Consider the following 19,428-nt stretch of genomic DNA (forward strand, 5'->3'; position numbering starts at 1 on the left):
ATCCATTATCTGGTCAAAAACATTTCCTAATCCTTACATAACTTGACATCGACTTACGAATGCCAATATTCTCGGCCCGGAAATACAAACTTCTTCCACAGCTTCTCACCAAGGTCCATACGGACAGACCTACTGATATCTGCTCGGATCCTCCCGCCACAACTCCTCCAAAGTCTTGGGCGGCCCAGGAATACTCTCCGGCAGAATGATCACGAACGGCGTCCCATCATCATCCCTATTCCAAACCCTCTTCTTCTCTGCATTCCTCGCATCAATCCACGCTTGCGCCGCTGCATTATCATACTCGAGATAGACCTCGTCGAATTTGACCTGGGCTTTACCGAATTCATGGTAGGCCCTGATGAATGCGGGACTCTATTTGCAAGGGTCAGTCAAGGTTTGACATGGGTTTGTGATAGTATCGGACCTGTCTTAAGAGCCATTCAACGTAGGTTGTGCCCGGATTGGCCTGGTCGTACTTCTGCTTGGCTTCGTTTTTGGCTTGTTGGGCTGCTTTGGCTTTGTCGAGCCAGTTCTTCCGTGCTTCTTCGTACTGTTTTTTTCCAACTACTGTGTTAGACTCGGTATCAGCCATGTTGTTCATTGAAGGTGTGTATAGCAGATCGATGTGTGTATTAATATCAAGGCTTGAGGAGGCAAAATCTGGGGTAGCGAATACAGCTTCATCTTTATAGACACAGCTCTCTGAGTAAAGTTCAATAGACTCTTCTTCCCACGACCAATGCTCAATAGTTCACAACGTATACAGTTAGATGAAAGCTTCTATTCTCACTCGTTTTCTCGAAATGGGAATTTACACAAGCCATTCTAAAGGGCTCAGAAAATGTGAAGCTGTAACGAATACCGAGTCCCTAAATTCTGCAGATGACGACCCCTCCCTTTTCTGTACCCCATTACCCTCTTAGGAATGTTAAAGCGATAGCTAACTACTCGTAAATTAACAACCAATAACAATCCTCAATCGCTCGTTCTAGATCCAATATCTCCAACTCCCGTCCTTATCAGCTCCCCCCTCCAAAAACCCATGAGGTAATGCGGCCATTAGATAAGGTACCAACCGGCCGAGTCACCCTGGAAGCGATCTATTCTCCAGTTGGAAACCCACCGAATCGCCTGCGCTAGACTGAAAAGGGTGTATACTTTGCACGTTGTTTCTATGCGGAGGTTTCCTAGCGCACGGGCTGGTGTAACATTGGAGTCTGGGGTAAAAGATAAGTGATGCATATATAAGACGCCGATGTCCCATATATCAGTTTAATATCAATACCAGAGACTTCAATATCATACTGATATACTTCTTTTATATACTTCGTTTTGCTCACTGCCAGAGAATGATCACACCCTTCTACTACACTCACCCGACCATCGACTCAAGCTCTGGCGTAACATGGAGAAAGCAACACAAATGAACCAGGCCGAACGCGATGCCCTTGACCTCGCAGCCCTCGGGCACGAGCAGGCACTCTCTCGTAAATTCAGCACCTTGAGCATGCTATCCCTCGCCTTCTGCATTCTCGGAACATGGGCCGTCTGCGCCCAATCCCTCGCCACAGGTATCCAGAACGGCGGACCTGTTACTTGTCTCTGGGGTCTTGTCCTCGTCACACTCTGCAATGTGTGTATCGCCATGTCCCTTGGGGAGATGTGCTCTAGCATGCCGTCTGCTCTTGGACAGGCGCTCTGGGTGGGCAAGCTTTGGAAGACTTCGTGGGGAAGGTTTGCGAGTTACTTGACGGCATTTATCAGTGTTGTTGGATGGTGGTGTCTTTCTGCGTCGCAGATCGCATTCATGGCGGAATTCGTGCTGTCGATGAAACTCATGTTCGATCCTGAGTGGACGGGGATGAATAACGGATGGGTCATGTTTCTCGTCTATACTGGGATCAACATCTTGTTCACCTTCGTAAACTACGTCGGCTGCCGATCGGAAAAGTTCCTCCCCTGGTTCAACAACTTCGTCGCCGTTGGCTTCGTCGGCCTCTTCATCGCCTTCTGTCTCGCCCTTCCCATCCTTGTTGGAACGAACTCAAGCCTCGAATATCAATCGCCGAAATTCGTCTTTGGAACTTGGATCAACGAAACTGGTTGGGCTGATGGCGTTGTATGGTTCCTTGGGCTCGTTCAGTCTGCGTATGCTCTCACTGCATACGATTCTGTTCTTCATATGGTTGAGGAAATCCCCGCGCCTCGACGGAATGCCCCGAGAACAATGGTTCTGGCTATTGTCATGGGTGCCATTTCAGGCTTCATCTTCTTGGTTGCTTGCCTGTTCTGCATCCAAGACCTTGCTACCACTTTGGATGCTCCATCTGGATTCCCTTTCATCGAGGTCGTTCAGAATGTCGTTGGCCTCAAAGGAGGTGCAGTTTTGATCGCTCTCTTCACCTTCAACGGATTTGGTCAGGGAGTGTCGATTTTGACTTCAGCTTCGAGATTGACATGGAGTTTTGCTCGTGATCGAGGACTTCCATATGGCGATTACTTCGCCTACGTCGACCCCTACTGGCAAGTCCCTGCACGCTCTCTTATCCTTCAAGGGGCTTTCATCAACATCCTTGGATTCTTGTACTTCTTCTCAAGCACCACCCTCTCAGCAATCTTGAGTGTCAGCACTATCGCTCTGACAATCTCATACGCCATCCCTATCGCTGTCTTGATGGCCGTTGGTCGAGATAAGTTGCCTGCAGGAGGAGAGTTTGGCCTTGGAAGATTTGGACCAGCACTCAACATTATTTCCATCATCTACACCGTCATCACGACCGTTTTCTTCTTCTTCCCGGGGTCACCAAACCCAGCTATTGGAGATATGAACTTTGCTATTGTTGTGTTTGGAGTCATGTTGGTAATTGGACTTGGGTTCTGGGTCATCAAGGGGCGAAAGTGTTTCCTGAAGATTGAAGACCTGTCTGATCATGTCCTCTATGGCCAGGGAGACGATGAACAGACAAGGACGGAGGAACTTACGGAGAAGAAATGATTTGTAGATAGTTAACTTTCAAGGTATACACAATCTGTTGCTTTGCGTCCCGACGATGAGATATCCTATTGTTTCCATGTTGGTCTCAGAAAAATTCCTTTATCTCAGGATCCGTTAATGTTTTCCGTCTCGCAATCGCCGCTCTTTCAGCCTTTTCCGAAATCTCTTCGTATTCCTCGCATATGGCCTCCTTCAACTTATCCCACTGACCATCTGAAACATAGAACTTCAGTCCTCTATACCAGCCAATAAGTTCTTGCCGGAAACCAGCCTCATTCCTCTTGATCAGTACATCGAGGAGCCCTGATGTGGCCTCTGAGTCCCTATCTTGTATTGCTTCTTGAATATTCCGAAGAGTCGACATGTGACGGTTCAAGTCGCATATCAGCATCTTGAAATAGAACTTGACGAAGGTCTGTTGTTGCTCTTGAGTTGGAAGAGGTTTGGAAGTCAAGTTGTACTTATTAAAAATCCATTTTGAGCTGCCCAGAGGAGTGCTGCTCTGCTCGAGGTCTCGAAGCTGTGGGTCTATTCCCTCAAGATCTTGTTCTGCAAGGTAATGAACAACATCAAAGTTATGAGAAAAAGCTGCTGTATGTATAATATTCTGCCGAACCGAATCGATGGCGCCCAGTGATGCACCTGCTCGAACAAGAGCCTTCAAGATCGAGACATTGCCTTTTTGACATGCCCATAGGATTGGCGTTAAACCAAGACTATCTTTTGATTCGATGTCTGCCCCATAATCTTGTAGAAGTTTTATTGTATCGTAGATTTCTTGATGATCTTCTTGATTCCCCCACGCGACGTAAGTCATTGGAGTTCTACCATATTCGTCGGTCTTTGATGCAGGCGCACCCGCCGCGAGTAGCAGTCTGACACAGGCTAGGGACCCTGCTTTGGCAGCAAAATGTAGCGCAGTTATACCTTGGCCAGTGCCTTGGCTAATACGCTTCTTGCACTCGCTGTGCCCCAGAAGTTTCTGTATCATTTCGTCGTTGCCGTCTTCAGCTACTGCCATGAGGGGGGTATAGCCCACAGGATTTTGCCGGTTGACGTCAGCCTTGGCCGCCATCAGTTGCTCGAGCCCTTCAAAGTTGTAACTGCGCGCTGCGATGTGGATTGGGGCTTCTCCAACTTCGTCAAGCTCGTCAATGGCCCAAGGTTGCTCGCGCAATGCGTCCAACACTCCTCCTCCCCCTCCTGCTGCTATGTGAACTTTAGTTGTGCTCACCTCGTCCCAGTCTTGCACAAAAGGCAAGATTTTGTCTATTGCCATGTCGATTTCAGGTTTATCACCTTCGGTATGATATGTATTAAGTTCATATCCGATGTTCCTAACCAGCATCAGTGGTACCATTGCATGCTTGTTTTTCTAGGCACGAACCTGGGTAGTCTCTGACTTGGCAATATATTTCCCCAAAGCTTGAGAAGAATCTCTACGCAGTCCGGACTTTGGTTATACAATGCCATCTAGAAATCTCATCAACAAACTTGCCACGCTATTGTACACATGCCTTACTTACCGATAACAAGGGCCACTCATTTCCAGCTGTGTCATCTGGAAAATATACAAACCCCTGTCTAATACGGGTCTCTAGCAAGGCTGGGTTCGCCATTGTAACCCATAAGTCATCGACTGATTCAAGGACCCTGGATAGGCGCAAAGAGAAGCTAATATTGGGTCCTCGGGATGCCTGAAATGATAGGACTCCTGCCCATAGCCAGCTTGGAAGTCGAAATTCGAACTCAACACTGGGCCTGCATCTACATCTGCTTTTCGAATTGTCATCGGTTTTATCATAATGAGTGAGCCACGAAGAGAAGAGGGAGACTGCCCATGCGCCAGTGCAGTTTCGTCGTTCTCGGTGACATTGACATTGGCATTTCGAGCCACATGAACGAGTGCCGAGGGGTTGGATGGATGTCACACTAACAAAGCTCTCCTCTTTTATTACAGTGACGGTCTGTTCGGTATCATTTGTCAAGGAAGCTTCCGAGCTCTCAGTAAATCTGTTCTCTTCCCTTGCGGCTGGAACAGGCTCGTGGATTGTTGTGCATTGCGTCACGGATTTTAGGTCCGTGGTTGAACTTTCTGACTTGGGTTGTGGTCCCTGGGGTAGCATGGGTAAAGTTTGGGAGATATTGTGAGTCTCTTGAGTATAATAAGCCAACTGCTGTGTAACACGGTGAAAGAGACTACCAATGCGTCAGTTTAGACAGCGGACGACACCATGCGAACTCACACTTCTTGTCGCACATTTCCCCTATCCACCATGGAAGAAACCCTAAACGTGATGGCCATGTGCAGATTAGACTTAGTAGCCTGAGCTCTTTCTCGAAGCTCCTCGATCTTGCTTGCATCTGATAACCACTTGACCTTATCTGTGTACCTCTTCGGGTCGTGGACTTTGCGAGAGCGTGAGTACTTTTCCACAATCTCATTAAGCTCTTCCAATATCTCTTCAAGCTCCTGTACTGTCAAGGAGACTAGTGGGTGTTCTGGAGATCCAATGAGACGTTGCGCTGGTATCATGGGATCTGTCTGCTCTCTGGCCTGCATGATGAAGCAGTCGATCATGAGTATCTACCCATTTCAGCACAAGGTATTTCAACATTCATTCCTTCAACATACTTCTTTCCTCAGTTTGTTGCATTCCCCCTTCATATCGGAGTTTTGGCGTAGAAACTCGACAGCCTTGAGTGTCCCTTGGACGGCTTGCACCAAAGCGATAGAGCTCGCAATGGCGCCAAGAATCTCGAGACCCGACATCTCGGACGTTCCAATTTGAGATCGATCGCAGAAATTCGATAACTTTGTAGATGATGCTTGCTATTAAGGCCTGGAATGATCGGGATGTGAATGGGGAAGAAATGAGAAGGTGGACGGCACTGATCGAATTGGCAGCCTGACGAGGCTGTGCTGGTGTGCCTTGGTTTTGGAAAGCGCCACCTAGGTAAGACTGTGAGGCTGAAAGTCGAAGATGACAAGTGATGGCATTCAAGAGGCCAACTCCTCCATTCTGATTATTCGATAGAATGTACGTAATTAGCGATTGAGAGAAGAAAGCTCGACAATACAGCTTCCCACGAAGCTCATTTCCATACTGTCTCTGTATAGTCCAGAGTTTACTGCGAGTTCCTTGGGTGAATTGCTCAAGAAAAGAGCGTGACCAACATCAGCTGAAAGCTCCGTATTGGTGTAGTTTGCAACCAATTAGACCTGCAGCATTCTGTCTCATACATCACACTCAGAAGCCCAGAGGACACAGCCTACTCAGCGAGCGGTAAAAACACACGCAAACGGTCTGCCAATTACATTTATTCTGAGGACCGAAATTGTAGCACGGCTAATTCTTTCTCGACCAAGCCTAAGGCGATGAGGTTATTTAGATCCTAGCCGAGACACGTCCATGTAGCAAGCCACTCCAACAGGCTAGATGATACGAGAAAATTAAGGGAACCAACCACGGATGCATGTCTTGGATTACTGCTGAGGTCTGTCTTTTATCTCTGAATCATTTACGAGCTCTTAGACGGAGTAAGCTCAAGGTTATTGTTGCGTCCTAAACAGTCTCTCTCCATGTCTCAGTTCTAAGAACATTGTGACTGGAAGCATATTCTAGCACCATGTATGAACCGGGACAAGATTCATAATAAGAAGGACACCTTCAGTTCTATTTCTAGGTTCATATAAAGTAACAATAAGACATTTCCAGTGGGGCCTGAAGTTAAAGGTCATGTCCGCAGATTACACTTATTCCCATGATTGCCCTTCTCTCAATCCCACCTGGACCCTGTCCAATGGACATATCGTCAGGTAACATGACTTATACGCGCGGCAGGACGTTTGATGATCCATGAGCTTAAACGCAACGTCAAACACGGCTCGTTGCAACGACTCGGCAGTTCACTACAGTCACATATCATTCTATCCGCAACCCATTGCCGGCGAAGCAAACGTTACACTCATTAATGTGAACTTAATATGAATGCCACAACTGAACGTTTATGCCTTGTAAATGTTGTGACGCTCTTATCATGCTATCTTAGCTGAACTAGTGTAAGGCATGAATAAGGCTGAAAGACCGTGGGCACTTATCAGTGCATAAACTCAAAGGTAGGTGGTTTCAGATATAGACGCCGCTCGAATCCATCTTCAGTTGAGTGTCCTTTGATGAGCACTTCCGAGGAGCTAAGCTTCTCAACCGCTTATGGCTGCTGATGAGACAAAGCTTAGCATTCATGCTGTCTAGGCACCAGGCGTTGAGTATCCTTAGGCTCGCATTCTTTCGCCAACTTGGTCATCGAGGCGCAAGCACTGGACAACTTTGGACACTTGCAACGTCTCCTATTATATCGTTGACGTAACGATCATCCTCGATTCATGTTCATCCAGACTAAATCTCATCGGAACTGTCACCACTCAAAAAAGAACCTCAGTTTCAGCCCAACCTCACCCGGAAACAGACAAGCTTCGATCTATCTCATCGTCAGCATGTCATTCCAAGTGCGTTTCAGGCAATCAATCGTCATCCCCAAGCGAGTCAGCTACCGTTTTCTGCTGCTCTCCTGTCGCAAATCCACACACTCCAAAATAAGACCTCCGTCGTTAGTCAGGACAAAACCCGTATTCTGAAACCCAAGCGAGAAAGTTTAAATGACGAGAACAGCCTAGGTTACCGGCTCTCTGGTCAACGAAGCGAAGGGGATCTTCGGAGGGACGGTCTGTTTCTGGCCATGGCTGAAACGGTCCGGGATTGCCCCTGGCGAGTTGTTCTCGAAGAAAAGTCGTTGGGTCTAGGGATGGGAAGTGGGAGATGGGCGTGTGTTGATTGATATTCGGATATGTGTGCTCTTTGGGAGATGCATGGAATGGGTTGATGGGATTTATGCACTTCTGCGGCGTCAAGAGTCCCCAGAGTGTGGTAAAACGTGGTAATGACAGGGGAATTTACTGCTGCCTCGTGAACCCTGAAAAAAGGTATATTCTTTTTGGTATCTCATTGTTTTCTCTGCCATCTCGATCACTTGTTCTCTCAGCCAGCCTTCACATGTTCTCAACCTGGGCACACAGATGGTCCTGGCAGTGGGATAAGGATAAGAATCAGGTCATCACAGCGTGAACTGGAGATCAAAGCGCAAGAGTCATGCAAGACAAAAACCGTCCAGAGTCCGGGGCACGGCACAGACACGGATTTGTATCTAGGACAAGCCTAGCTGAACCTAATACAGAAAGCCCGACGCCACGCACATGGTCGATATCCAGTAAAGGCTGAATGAGAGTTTACCTGCTGGGTGAGCAAAGAGGGAAAGGTTGCCATGTGGGATGGGAGGGAAAAGGGCGTTGTTAACGAGAAACTGGAAATGAAATGACGGAACCGAGGGAGCGTTCGGGGAAGATTCCCGGTGGCAGGGGGGCTTTTGTTTTTATTGGGGAGACATGGGATTTGTGAAAGCTGGTAAATGAGCAGTGATGAAAAACAACGCAAAATGCTACTGAGATATTGGGGATGTACCGTTAATATCGGCCATTGTACTGTTCTGTAGATATCGGCCAAGTTCGTGGCACCCTTTCGTCCGAATTGAGACAATCGTAAAAAATGGTGCGGAATGGATATGCAAGATTGAGTGCATTACCAAGACCCAATTCATTAGTTTAGCGTGCAATCGCTTAAGGATCTCCTGAACAAGTTAACTTGGACGTTGGAGAGTTTCTCGGGTCGCTAATATTGTCCGCTGACTGGAATGCTGAAGCCTCAAGGCGGCACTTTTCCACATGAGCCATCACATTCGTGAGCCCTTCTCCCGAGCTTCCATTTCCAAAATTCCATCCCCCCTAATCTCGCTGCAACCTTGGCTTCTCTGGACTGCGGTTGACTGGTTCCGCTTCGTTTAGCCAGGAACAGAACCGACTGGGATCCAAAAGAGCAGTCGGATTAACCCCCCGGTGAAGGAAATATTTGGCTTGGGTCCGCCGGGGGAAGACGATCCGGCCCGATGGTATCAAGGGTCAGAGCCATTCTTGGTACCAAGCTTCTGTTTTTTGTCTTGTTATTGCTGTGAGGAAAGGTTCTTTTGCCTGTCGGGTCGAAGCTGTGGATACTCATCGATTAGATCGACGATGATGCGAGACCTTGGGAAGAACTTTGTCAAGAGTGAGGAAGTCCTGAGATAGCATTTCTGTTCATTATTCATGCTTAAACTCTGATATCGTTTAAATAAAGTTGTGCTGTGGAAAGTAACGTCACTAACAAACCATCAAGCTCGTGCGTGCGGGTGAGGCGTGGATTGACGATGCACAACATTAAAGGACATGCTCGCACAGACTCTTAATAGCCCACGCTATTATCATCGGGCGACCAATAGACACAGGAGTGCAACTCTTGGGGGAGAGTCAGCAGAAGCTTGATGGAAAGAAGAAGCCGTTATGAGCATGCAATTCCAATCCAGGGGAGGTCAGAAAACCTGGGACCTTGATCCTAGATGACAATAATACTGATGCAAGTTATCCTCATACTGGGTAAGTTATTATAAAATTAGTAGGTTTCTTATAAGGCTTATTTTGTCACACTTGATCGAGGTGCAGTAGGTTACCCCTGACTTGTGCTCACTAGTCCCGGATGATTTACCAGTGTAAATTGTCTCTCCCTTGTCAAGCGTAAGACTACCTCAGCCCCGGTGTTCCTTTTGGGACCAAAGAGGGCAGGCCGACCGCAAGCTATTGGGAAAGCGAATAATGAAATGCCCTGCCCTGCTGCCCACACGCGCGCGGCGGTTGTCACTGGGCCGTGGTGCGTGGTCAATGCTCTGGTAGATCAGCGAACCGGACAATCTGCACAAAGATCCTGGCTTGCATCTCGAAGACGGGATCGACAAGAGCTAGTGGATCATTGAGAAGGTGTTGCTGGTACTCGAGTCAGCGCAGTGTGTGAATAGCGAGCAGGTACACAAAGGATAGTGAGATAGGACGAAGGGAGAGATAGATTCTTGAGAGGAGAGTCTAGAGATGTGTAGAAAACGTACCTAGATTTCTTACAGGGATCATGCACCGGGGAAGAACAAGGGTTCAAATGTGACAGTGTGATTGTGCCTGGGCGACTTGCATAGAAAATCGCAGGGCTTGACAGTAGGAGTTAAAGAAAGTGACTTTGGGTGGGTGGGATTGAGGCTGACTCGGAAATCTAGCAACATTAGCATGCCCAAATAGGATGTTGTGAAAGGGACATAAATTGCTCAATTGCTCGAGTCATTATATTATCACCATTGAACTCTCAAGTTGAACTTGTTCTGCATCAGAGGATGTTTATATCACAATCACATTGCATATGCTCTTCAAAGGTTCAATAGTTCTCCGGGCCGTGGCTGTCTCTGATGCCACGTGCGGTTCCGTCCCTTGCCATGTGCTGTAAGATTGAAGTGGGGGACCGAAAGAAGATGAATATCCGTACAGAGTCGAATGAGTACCTACAGTAGAGGCTTGTAATGATGGAATCAATTGGTGAAGCAAACACAAATTGATATCTCGTTTGCCTCATGTCTCATCTCAGTAACAGAAAGTCATGTCTAATGGGTACCGTAGTCCCTTCCTCGACATCTTTCGATTCTGAACATCGAAACACCACTAATGGCCTGGTTTGCTTTTTCTTTACTTTTTTCTCTCTTCTTCTCCAACATTTCCCTCTTGGCATACCCTCTTCATTCGACAGTCTCTCTGACGCTTGTCAAGTCAGTCATTTCTTTTTTCTCGAAGCAAAAAAACAAAAGCCACTTTCCTCTTTTCGCTTGACGTCCCGACCGATTGGCGTTGTTTATCGTAAACCGCCAATACAAAGGCACGCTTTAGCCTGGGGATACGATGCCCGTTACCGAATTGGTTGCCTGCCGCCAGTTGAGGAGAACCTTTTCTTTTTTTCGTTTTCTTTTCTTTTTTAGCTGCTTCTATCGGTTCATTGTGGAGTTGATCTCGTCTGAGCCCGTACGCGCGATTGTCATTCCAGAATGTCTCACTCTACATGCAATTTGACTTGATCGTTGACTATTTCTTGTCTCGCTTCGTGCCGATCCTCTTCCCGGGCGGTTATTTCGAGATTTCAATTCCTACAGTGATTGTTTGTTGTCGAATGTCGATTAATTGTGCTCGGCCTCAACAATTTTCTGTCTTCAAGTCCGCCTTGTTAGTGCTTGATCTTGGACAGTCCGTCACCCACTAACATCGACGTTATGCAAATGCACCAGGCTTAGCAGGCTGTCATGAATCTTTTCATGACTCGTTGCGTCCATCTCATTTCCGTCTTGTGGCTCGCCGTCAATCAAGACGAGCCGTCTCCAATAGCTTAGTTAGTCTGCCTACCTTACCTAGCTGAGTTTGGCAATTCTAGCAAGGCTGTCACCTAGCATCACACATCCCATCCATTCTGCAGCTGCAGCCAGGGTTCTTCTTTACGGAACACTATCCTCTTCACTCCCTTAAAAGCCAAACCCGAAGCAGCCTCGTTCTACAGGATACGCCATTGCATCATAAAATGCTTGACCGTGTCGCCAAGAGCATTTTCGCGATTCATAAGGTAATCGACATGAACGGAGCCGCTTCATAACTGTTCCCCAGTTTTGAACCCAGCAAGATCATCAACAACGACCAGGTCCAGAAAGCTGCGGCTCGGCGAACAATCCGCAGAGTTCAATTTCACGCCGAGAAATCGCAGATACGCCAGAAACCAGTTGACTCGTGAGACCCGTTGACCTAAGCAAGCTCAGCAACCGTCGAATCTCACCAGTGCAAAGTCCCAAAACCGCCAGGGAGACCACTAACTTTGGTGCAGTGCTAGGCAGAGCATCCCTGCGGATCCCTTGTACCCTGCGCGATCGCCGACGGACTCAGGGGCCCCGAACGACGCTCGGTCACCTCCAACTCGCCCATTGCTTGGGCCGCTGTTGGGTCTAGCTCCAAGCCTTCAAGCCCCCGAATCCCCGCAGAGGAGTCGAGGGTCTCCCACCCCTGACGCCTCTTTTTCTCCCACTCGCTCGACACTGGTAGGGTCCTTGTACCGGTGTGGATACACTTTGACTGCCTCTGCTCATCTGTTCCGAGATGCCTGGGCCTCCCCTGGTCAGTCAGTCAGTTCACTTCACTCGACTTTTTGGCTGGCTTGTTAGTTCTAGCTGGCTCTGGCTTTGGCTCTGTTTCTGTCTGGCTCTTGGGTCTTTTTTGGGTTCCTCAAAAGCGCTGTGCCCCGTCTTCCTACCCCCATCCCCTTCCCTCTCGTCTACCGTTTCTGCTTTTGTCGTTTATAGCCTTTTTCTTTCTTTTTTTTGCTTCTGCAGCAGAAAAGAGACTTGTTAGACGCTGATTCAGGTCCTGTCAGATCTCAATTGCTTGCTCCCTTGCATCAAAGACACGAGGTCAACGCCCGCGCATCCCGCGCTGTAGCCATCGAATCATTTCTCGCTTCATTCCGATCCTCGACGCACCTACGACCAAGACGCAGACGCACCGCAGACGCTCGTCCCTCTCTCAACCCTCTTCCGTCCGCCTCTGACTTGATTGACTGCGCGCCCACTCCCACTCCAACTCACGGACCCTTCCCCTCTAGTCCAGTCCAGTTCAGTCCATCGCTCTAAGAGGCCCCACCTCCCCGAAGCCTCAGCTTTCTCGTCTGGTCTTCCTATCAGCCCAGAATCAGTTTCTACATACAACATACTCGAATTTCCTCGATTCTGTACAACAGCTGTGTAACCGTTATTTCCGACAAGCCCGTCAAGATGGGCCTGTTTTCTCGTAAAGACAAGACGCCAAAGGGCGACCAGGCCATCAACACCTCCCAATCCAATGTGAGCGTAAACTCGCATTCTTCGAGCTTGAGATCTCCTGCTCCTGGCGCCAATCGCAACCCCCTCAATCGAACTTCAGCTACCAGTACATCCCCCGGTGGCCCAATGTCTCCAGTCAAACTCCCAAAGATCGATCTGCCTCGACCTCCGGACCCTCAGCTCGATCCTGCTGGTTACTTGCGAAGTCTTGGTGCTGTGAGAGAGCGAAGCAAGATTGTCACTGACAAGGCGCTGCGCAATGAGTTGAAGCATTTCGATGTGGATATGAGCAAGTTTCCTGATGTGGTTACTTTTGTTACAGGAATTATCAAGGTGAGTAACAACGAAAATCGCGAAATCTCTAGCTGACAGCTTGCAGCGAGACTATGATGCCCCATTCCTCAGCATCCCCGGCCATGGCAGATACCAGCACTTTGCTGTTGGAGGTCGAGATCGCATTGCCCAGCTTCTTTCCACCTGGCCCACCAATGTGGATAACACAGAGCGATGCCGACGTTTGATCGACCTTTTCCTAGTCAGCGTTCTTCTAGATGCGGGCGCTGGCACTTCCTGGCAATACAAGAGTAATGAGAATGGTCGCGTGTACAGAAGATCAGAGGGTATTGCAGTTGCCAGCTTGGAGATGTTCAAGAGTGTGAGTACAGCTTTTCTGTCGCATTACAATATGCTAATATCGGCAGGGATTGTTTTCTGGAAACCCCAACAACAAATTCCAGGTCGACAAGGATGGTCTCAAGAATCTCACTGTCGAGAAGCTCGCTGCTGGTCTTCAATCAAAACCTGGCAATGAAATGGCTGGTATTCAGGGTCGCACCGATCTTCTGGTCCGCCTTGGAGAAGCTTTAGCCGCTAAGGACGATTTCTGGGGCTTTGAGGGTCGCCCTGGATGCTTAATCGGTATGTAACTTTAACGGTCTCGGTCTCCCGCGACAAAGCTAATCTTTTTTAGACCATCTCCTCGGCCACCCCTCAACACAAGCTTCGTCCATGCTTATCGTTCCCCTGCCCGTCCTGTGGAACGTCCTAATGACCGGTCTCGCTCCCATCTGGCCCGCAAACCGAACCGCGATCAACGGTGTCTCTCTCGGCGACGCTTGGCCCTGCCAGGCTATGCCTCAACCTGGCGCATCTCCCAAGGTTTCCGCTTTCCCCAACAGCTCAAACGCCGCTGCTTGGGAGTCTATTCTTCCTTTCCACAAGCTCACCCAATGGCTCACCTACTCGCTCATGCAACCGATGCAACAACTCCTCAAGATGCACTTTGCCGGAACAGAATTGCTCACTGGTCTGCCCGAGTACCGAAATGGTGGTCTCTTCGTCGATATGGGTGTCTTGAACTTGAGGAAGGATGATGCGGAGAGGGGTCTTCAGAACTACAACGAGTGGGTGCAACGGACAGGCGCCAAGGGTGTCGAGGTGGCACCCATGTTTGAGCCCAGCGACGATGTCATCGTTGAGTGGAGAGGTGTCACAGTCGGGTTCCTCGATATGCTGTGTGTCGAGGTTAACAAGGCACTGAAGCCAGAGCTGGGTGGAAATGAATTGACTTTGGCACAGTTGCTAGAGGCTGGTAGCTGGAGGGTAAGTTTTATTCCACCAACAAGATTCCCTAAAACCACGAACCAGCACTAACTCATCCCAGGGCGGCCGTGAGATTGCCGAGATCAACAGACCTAATACCAAAGAGCCCCCGATCCTTATCGAGAGCGACGGCACCGTATTCTAAACAAAGGCGCTATTTTTAATGCAACACATGCCCTTCTTGGATGTATTAACTGAAATGAAACATTACGGGAGGGGAGGAAATAGAGCGTGAAGCTTTAAAGTTTCTTTTTTTAAACTCGCATTCAAAGCATTTATTCAAATTAAAACCAGAAGATGTGTTTTCTTTATACTCTTTTTTGCCGTATGCTGCAAAAAGGGTGGCGGGTTTTATTTTATTACAAAACACAAGCAAGATGAATTGAAATGGATGGAATGGGCAAAAGGGAGCTGCAGGGCGGAAAAGAAATCCTTGGCAGGGGGTTTGCCTAGTTTTATAATTGAGACCCAAGTCAAGTCACGTCGTTGAAGGCGTTTACCGCTTAATTCATTGAGTTGAAGAATTAATTGGGATGGTTGTTGTTTCTATTACATCGATAGATACATGCAGACACTTTTATATCCAGTCATGCAAAAGCCCCCGCGGTATCATGTCGTTCTCCCTCCAATGCCTATTATACAATGCCTGGTCCAGTTGAAACAGTGTACAAGATTTATCCTTATTTTACAGTTATCCGTCATACAGATTGCTCATCGCTTGTACTTCTTCTCAAACTCATCACGCTCCAACTTTCGTCGCATTTTCTCAAGCTTCTGAATCTGCTCCTTTCGCGCCTTCTCAGCTCGCTCCTCAGCAGTCCCGCTGTACTGATTCGTCATGTTGCCGACTGAGTCGGAGACGCTCTTCTTCATATTGTCGAGGTTGTCGGTGAGACGCTCACGAATGCCCTCGAAGCCCTTGGCCTGGGTGACGCGGGGAGGCTTGTAGACGGGCTCCTCGATCTTGGGGATGGGAAGGTCGAGGGCGCGACGGATGGACTCGTTGTTGAGGATGGCGGCTGTGACGCATGTGGCAGCTCCGGTGGTAACCATCATGAGGTTGACGCCAGCGCCGAGGAAGCTTGTAGCGATGAGAGTCACTGCACTCATGACGTAGACCATGTTCTGCATCATGGCCTTTTGCTCAGGGGGTGTGTATTTAGAATTGAGCTAGATTGACGTTAGACATAATCTCATATAGAGGTCAGAAATCTTACCTTCAAGGTGCCGACCAGCATAACGGTACCAGCAATAGGGAGGGCGTAAAAGGGATCGGCGACAGTAAGGTCGGTGAACCAGGCCCAGCCAGCGTCCTCCATAGAAGGAACGGGGATGTGAATCATACCGTTGATGACTCGGAACAGACCAAAACTGAAGGGAACCTGGACAAAAGCCCAGAACATGTTCTTGATCTCGGTGCCGTATTCCTTTCGGACCATGTTGCCGATAAACTGTCCCTTTTGAATCATCTCCCGATCACCTGTCTGATAACCCTTCTTCAATAGTTCCAGACTTTCCTGAGAACGAGGATCCGCCTTCATCTTGGCCGTGGCAGCACTGAACTTGACACTTCGAAGTTGAGGGTAGATCATGACGACACGTAATAAGAGAGCTGTTGCGACAATTGAGCCTCCCCATCCGAGACCAGTATACACATGAACGTGCTCGAGGACCCATTGCATAACGGATGTAGGACCCCAGCCGTAGTCGAGGCCAATCTCCTTCAGAAAACCAATGTTCTCGGGCATAGTGAGAATGCTAGGGTTGGCAAGGTCGGCAATGCTTTCGAGGTCGAATTCGGAGGGCAGAACGGAAGATGGTTCAGCAGACTGTGTCACATCTGCGAGCTTATCGGCGGCAGGAGTAGGAGCTTCGTTAATGGGTGTAGGGTCGATGGTCTCGGGGGGAATGGGAGCTTCTGGCGTTGTGACGGCTTCAACAGCGGGCTCTTCTGTCTTCTTCTTTCCATAGATGTTATAACCCCATAGCGAGAGCTGCCTTGACAAAGCAATTCCGCCCAAAACAACAGGCGCAGCAATATTCCTGACACCAACTCTTGTCCCAGCCGTGAGAGGTGTGCGAGCGCTCTTCATCGCTGTGCCGAACTGTCGAGCATCGAATTTTCTACCCAGGGTCCTTGACATCTACAATTGTTAGTGAAGTCTTTTTTTAATTGGTCGGAGAGAAACACACAGAAGGACCACATGGCCTCTGGAAAGCGCCCGAAGGCAAAGAGCGCACAATTCCTCGGCTGGGAAGCATTGCGGCGGTGATGAAGTGGGATGGGTCGGACAATAAGTTGCGCGATGTTGCTGGGAATTTTTTGGAGGTTTGGTTTTCCGGGACCGGCGGGTAAATGTCGGGTTCGCGATAGTCCGCCGCCGATGATCTCCGAATCACCTTGTCATTAGGCCTCGGCCTGTGACGAGTCGATTGGGAGTTGATTAGAGTTGAGAGACTGAGTCGAGTGGTTGTAATTGACGTCGCTTGCGTTCGAATGAGTGATTTTCTTTTTACATTTTGAACCACCGGTGCAACGAAACGCCACAATCCATGTTCCTGTCTAATATATAATCTCAAATTATTTAACATGATATGCATTCATCCGTCCTTGCTCTTTTCGTAGATATTTCATAGCGATGAGTGTGCCTTGGGTGTAATGGGTAAGAATCTGCAAGGTGAAGGGTTTCCGACATTTTACTCCAGGCTTGCAAAATCGTCCAGCGAAGGGCGAGGAGCATATGGCTTTTCTCGAAGCTCGATACCAGGTCCGATAGGGTGAACTCTTCTTCGCGAAAGGGGGAAGACCTGGATTTATTAGTAAGGGTTGATAGCTTTGAGAACTGCGCAGTATGGTATACCTTTGTACCTCCCCATCCCAGCCTAAAAGCAGCCTCATGAGCGAAGAGCTCTCCAAATCCAAGCATCATGCCGTTAACAAAAGGTAGAAGGAGGTTGATAGCAGCTCCCCGTATCAAAGACCACACTGTAGGGGGCTTGTAAAGAATGACGGGAGAGTTTGACGAGGGAGGTGAAGAGAGATCATCGCCTGCAGAGTATAGTTCGCTGTCGGAGTGCAATGTGACGCCGGACTCGGTGAGGTGGTTGTGTTCGTCGGACATGGCAGGCCTCGAGATGTGAGCGCTCGTTCGGATGAAACTATAGGAGGAAATGATTTGAAGCTCGATTGTTGGTCGTTGTCGGCTTGAGCTAGCTTCTGAAGAGGTTGTTGACGATCTCGGCTTGTCGACCGTCGCGCTTGATTCCCCCAGATCCTTACGTAAGGCTGCAGACCGGGGACTTGAAGTGGTGAGTGGGTCCCACTTTGTGTCATGGCCCAGTCGAGGAAGGTGGGGTGAAGGAGCCCACCGCCACCAACCCAGACCTAGAGCTTAGGTTCCTCTGCTTAGAGGTGACGAGCAAGCTGCCTGCCTGTTGCTGGAACCTTCATTCATCAACAAACACACTTTAAGATTCACGTGTTTTTTAATCTCAGCTAAATCACGTCCAAATTTATCGACACTCCTCAGAAATCTACGACTTCTGAAAATTTGATCTATACACATTTCAACTACCCCGCCCTCAACCGTCAACATGGCAGACCACGAAGCCCAGATCGTGGAGTTTGCAGGCCTGAGCGGCGCAAGCCCTGAAGAGGTTCGCATCTGTCTGACTCGCACTGAGTACTCCAGCTAACGCGCCCAAGGCCAGACAGTATCTCGAAGCCCACAACTGGGATCTCGCCGAGGCCAGCAATGCTTGGTTTCGTGACGCCGAAGATGACAACCGCGACACATCCACAGCTCCCCCTGCCGCTGCAGCTCCTGACAATTACACTGGCCCTCGAACCCTCGACGGTCGACCAGCTCCAGAGGCTGCCCGCAACAGCCAACCTGCCCGCAAACCTGCCGCATCACAACAGAGGAAGAAGGGGATTGCTACTCTAGGATCTCTCGGTGGCTCATCCCACCAGCACGACCACGGTGATGAGGATGATGATGACTTCGACGGCGAAGACGATGATGGACGAGGAAACTTGTTTGCCGGTGGTGAGAAGTCTGGGTTGGCTGTTCAAGATCCGCACCAGGAGGGCGGCCCCAAGAAGATCATCAGCGACATTCTCGCCAAAGCACGAGCGTAAGTCTCTGAGCATTTGAAGGTGAATTTAACTAACAGATTAGCAACGCTCAACGCCCCGAAGCCGAGAACGAGGCTGGCCCTTCTGAGCCCAGTCGCTTCCGAGGAACTGGACAGACCCTTGGCGGAGACGGTGTCGAGAGTCGTAGCATTCCTGATCCTCACGGCCCAGCTCGCTCTTCAAACGCCGAACCTCAAGAACGAGTTCTTCACATCTGGCAAGATGGCTTCAGTATCGATGATGGTGACCTTCGCCGATTTGACGATCCCGCAAACCAGGCTGACCTCGCCCTGATCCGAGCTGGTCGCGCACCCCTTCACCTCATGAACGTGCAGCATGACCAGCCCATCGATGTCAAGCTTCACCAGCACGACACACCATACCAGGCACAGCCCAAGAAGTACAGACCTTTCGGTGGTTCTGGTCAGCGACTTGGAGCTGTTGTCCCCGGTGTTGAGGGCTCAAGCTCTTCTCCTGCCCCTGCTGCTTCTTCCGCCGCTCCCTCGTCATCCAACGCTCCCACCGTCGATGATGCTCAGCCTACCATCATGATTCGAATCCAGATGCCCGATGGCACACGTCTACCTGCTCGGTTTAACACAACCCACACTGTTGACGATGTCTACGGCTTCGTACAGGGAGCGTCGCCAGACACCCGAACTCGATCGTGGGTTCTTTCCACAACATTCCCCAACAAGGATCATACCGACCGCAGCATGGTTCTTGGCGAGATGCCCGAGTTCAAGAAGGGAGGTACCGCCGTTGTCAAGTGGACTTAGAAATGGAAAAATCGGCGTTGAGGTTGATTTACGGACTGGCCAACAAATGCAGATGCTAGCATTGACTTATAGAGGTCATGGATAGAATCACAGATAGCTAA

The 19,428-nt window shown here is 49.2% G+C and overlaps 6 protein-coding genes across 6 annotated transcripts; 3 read left to right on the plus strand and 3 right to left on the minus strand.

The window, feature by feature from the left end:
• Nucleotides 1–129: 129 nt before the first annotated feature.
• On the minus strand, nucleotides 130–595 carry FTJAE_10761 (uncharacterized protein; the record flags this gene model as incomplete). The annotated part of the gene is made up of 2 exons (XM_037343635.1): nucleotides 130–375; nucleotides 428–595. The coding sequence occupies 2 exons, from the start codon at nucleotides 593–595 to the stop codon at nucleotides 130–132; spliced, it is 414 nt and encodes a 137-aa protein (XP_037202164.1).
• Nucleotides 596–1,408: 813 nt separating this feature from the next.
• On the plus strand, nucleotides 1,409–2,998 carry FTJAE_10762 (HNM1-choline permease; the record flags this gene model as incomplete). The annotated part of the gene is made up of 1 exon (XM_037343636.1): nucleotides 1,409–2,998. The coding sequence occupies one exon, from the start codon at nucleotides 1,409–1,411 to the stop codon at nucleotides 2,996–2,998; it is 1,590 nt and encodes a 529-aa protein (XP_037202165.1).
• An 85-nt stretch (nucleotides 2,999–3,083) lies between these two features.
• On the minus strand, nucleotides 3,084–5,771 carry FTJAE_10763 (endocytosis ankyrin repeat Nuc-2; the record flags this gene model as incomplete). The annotated part of the gene is made up of 3 exons (XM_037343637.1): nucleotides 3,084–4,335; nucleotides 5,245–5,585; nucleotides 5,634–5,771. The coding sequence occupies 3 exons, from the start codon at nucleotides 5,769–5,771 to the stop codon at nucleotides 3,084–3,086; spliced, it is 1,731 nt and encodes a 576-aa protein (XP_037202166.1).
• Nucleotides 5,772–12,760: 6,989 nt separating this feature from the next.
• On the plus strand, nucleotides 12,761–14,555 carry FTJAE_10764 (urg3; the record flags this gene model as incomplete). Its single annotated transcript, XM_037343638.1, has 5 exons — nucleotides 12,761–13,141; nucleotides 13,188–13,463; nucleotides 13,510–13,726; nucleotides 13,779–14,410; nucleotides 14,472–14,555. 5 exons carry the CDS (start codon nucleotides 12,761–12,763, stop codon nucleotides 14,553–14,555), a joined length of 1,590 nt encoding a protein of 529 aa, XP_037202167.1.
• Nucleotides 14,556–15,121: 566 nt separating this feature from the next.
• On the minus strand, nucleotides 15,122–17,532 carry FTJAE_10765 (pre translocase subunit; the record flags this gene model as incomplete). The annotated part of the gene is made up of 5 exons (XM_037343639.1): nucleotides 15,122–15,580; nucleotides 15,628–16,554; nucleotides 16,604–16,829; nucleotides 17,112–17,218; nucleotides 17,272–17,532. 5 exons carry the CDS (start codon nucleotides 17,530–17,532, stop codon nucleotides 15,122–15,124), a joined length of 1,980 nt encoding a protein of 659 aa, XP_037202168.1.
• A 472-nt stretch (nucleotides 17,533–18,004) lies between these two features.
• FTJAE_10766 (SEP domain protein) lies at nucleotides 18,005–19,327 on the plus strand (the record flags this gene model as incomplete). Its single annotated transcript, XM_037343640.1, has 3 exons — nucleotides 18,005–18,067; nucleotides 18,117–18,547; nucleotides 18,592–19,327. The coding sequence occupies 3 exons, from the start codon at nucleotides 18,005–18,007 to the stop codon at nucleotides 19,325–19,327; spliced, it is 1,230 nt and encodes a 409-aa protein (XP_037202169.1).
• Between the last annotated feature and the right edge of the window lie 101 nt (nucleotides 19,328–19,428).

The sequence above is a fragment of the Fusarium tjaetaba genome, assembly GCF_013396195.1.
Source record: "Fusarium tjaetaba strain NRRL 66243 chromosome Unknown NRRL66243_c0000254, whole genome shotgun sequence".
NCBI lineage: Eukaryota > Fungi > Ascomycota > Sordariomycetes > Hypocreales > Nectriaceae > Fusarium > Fusarium tjaetaba.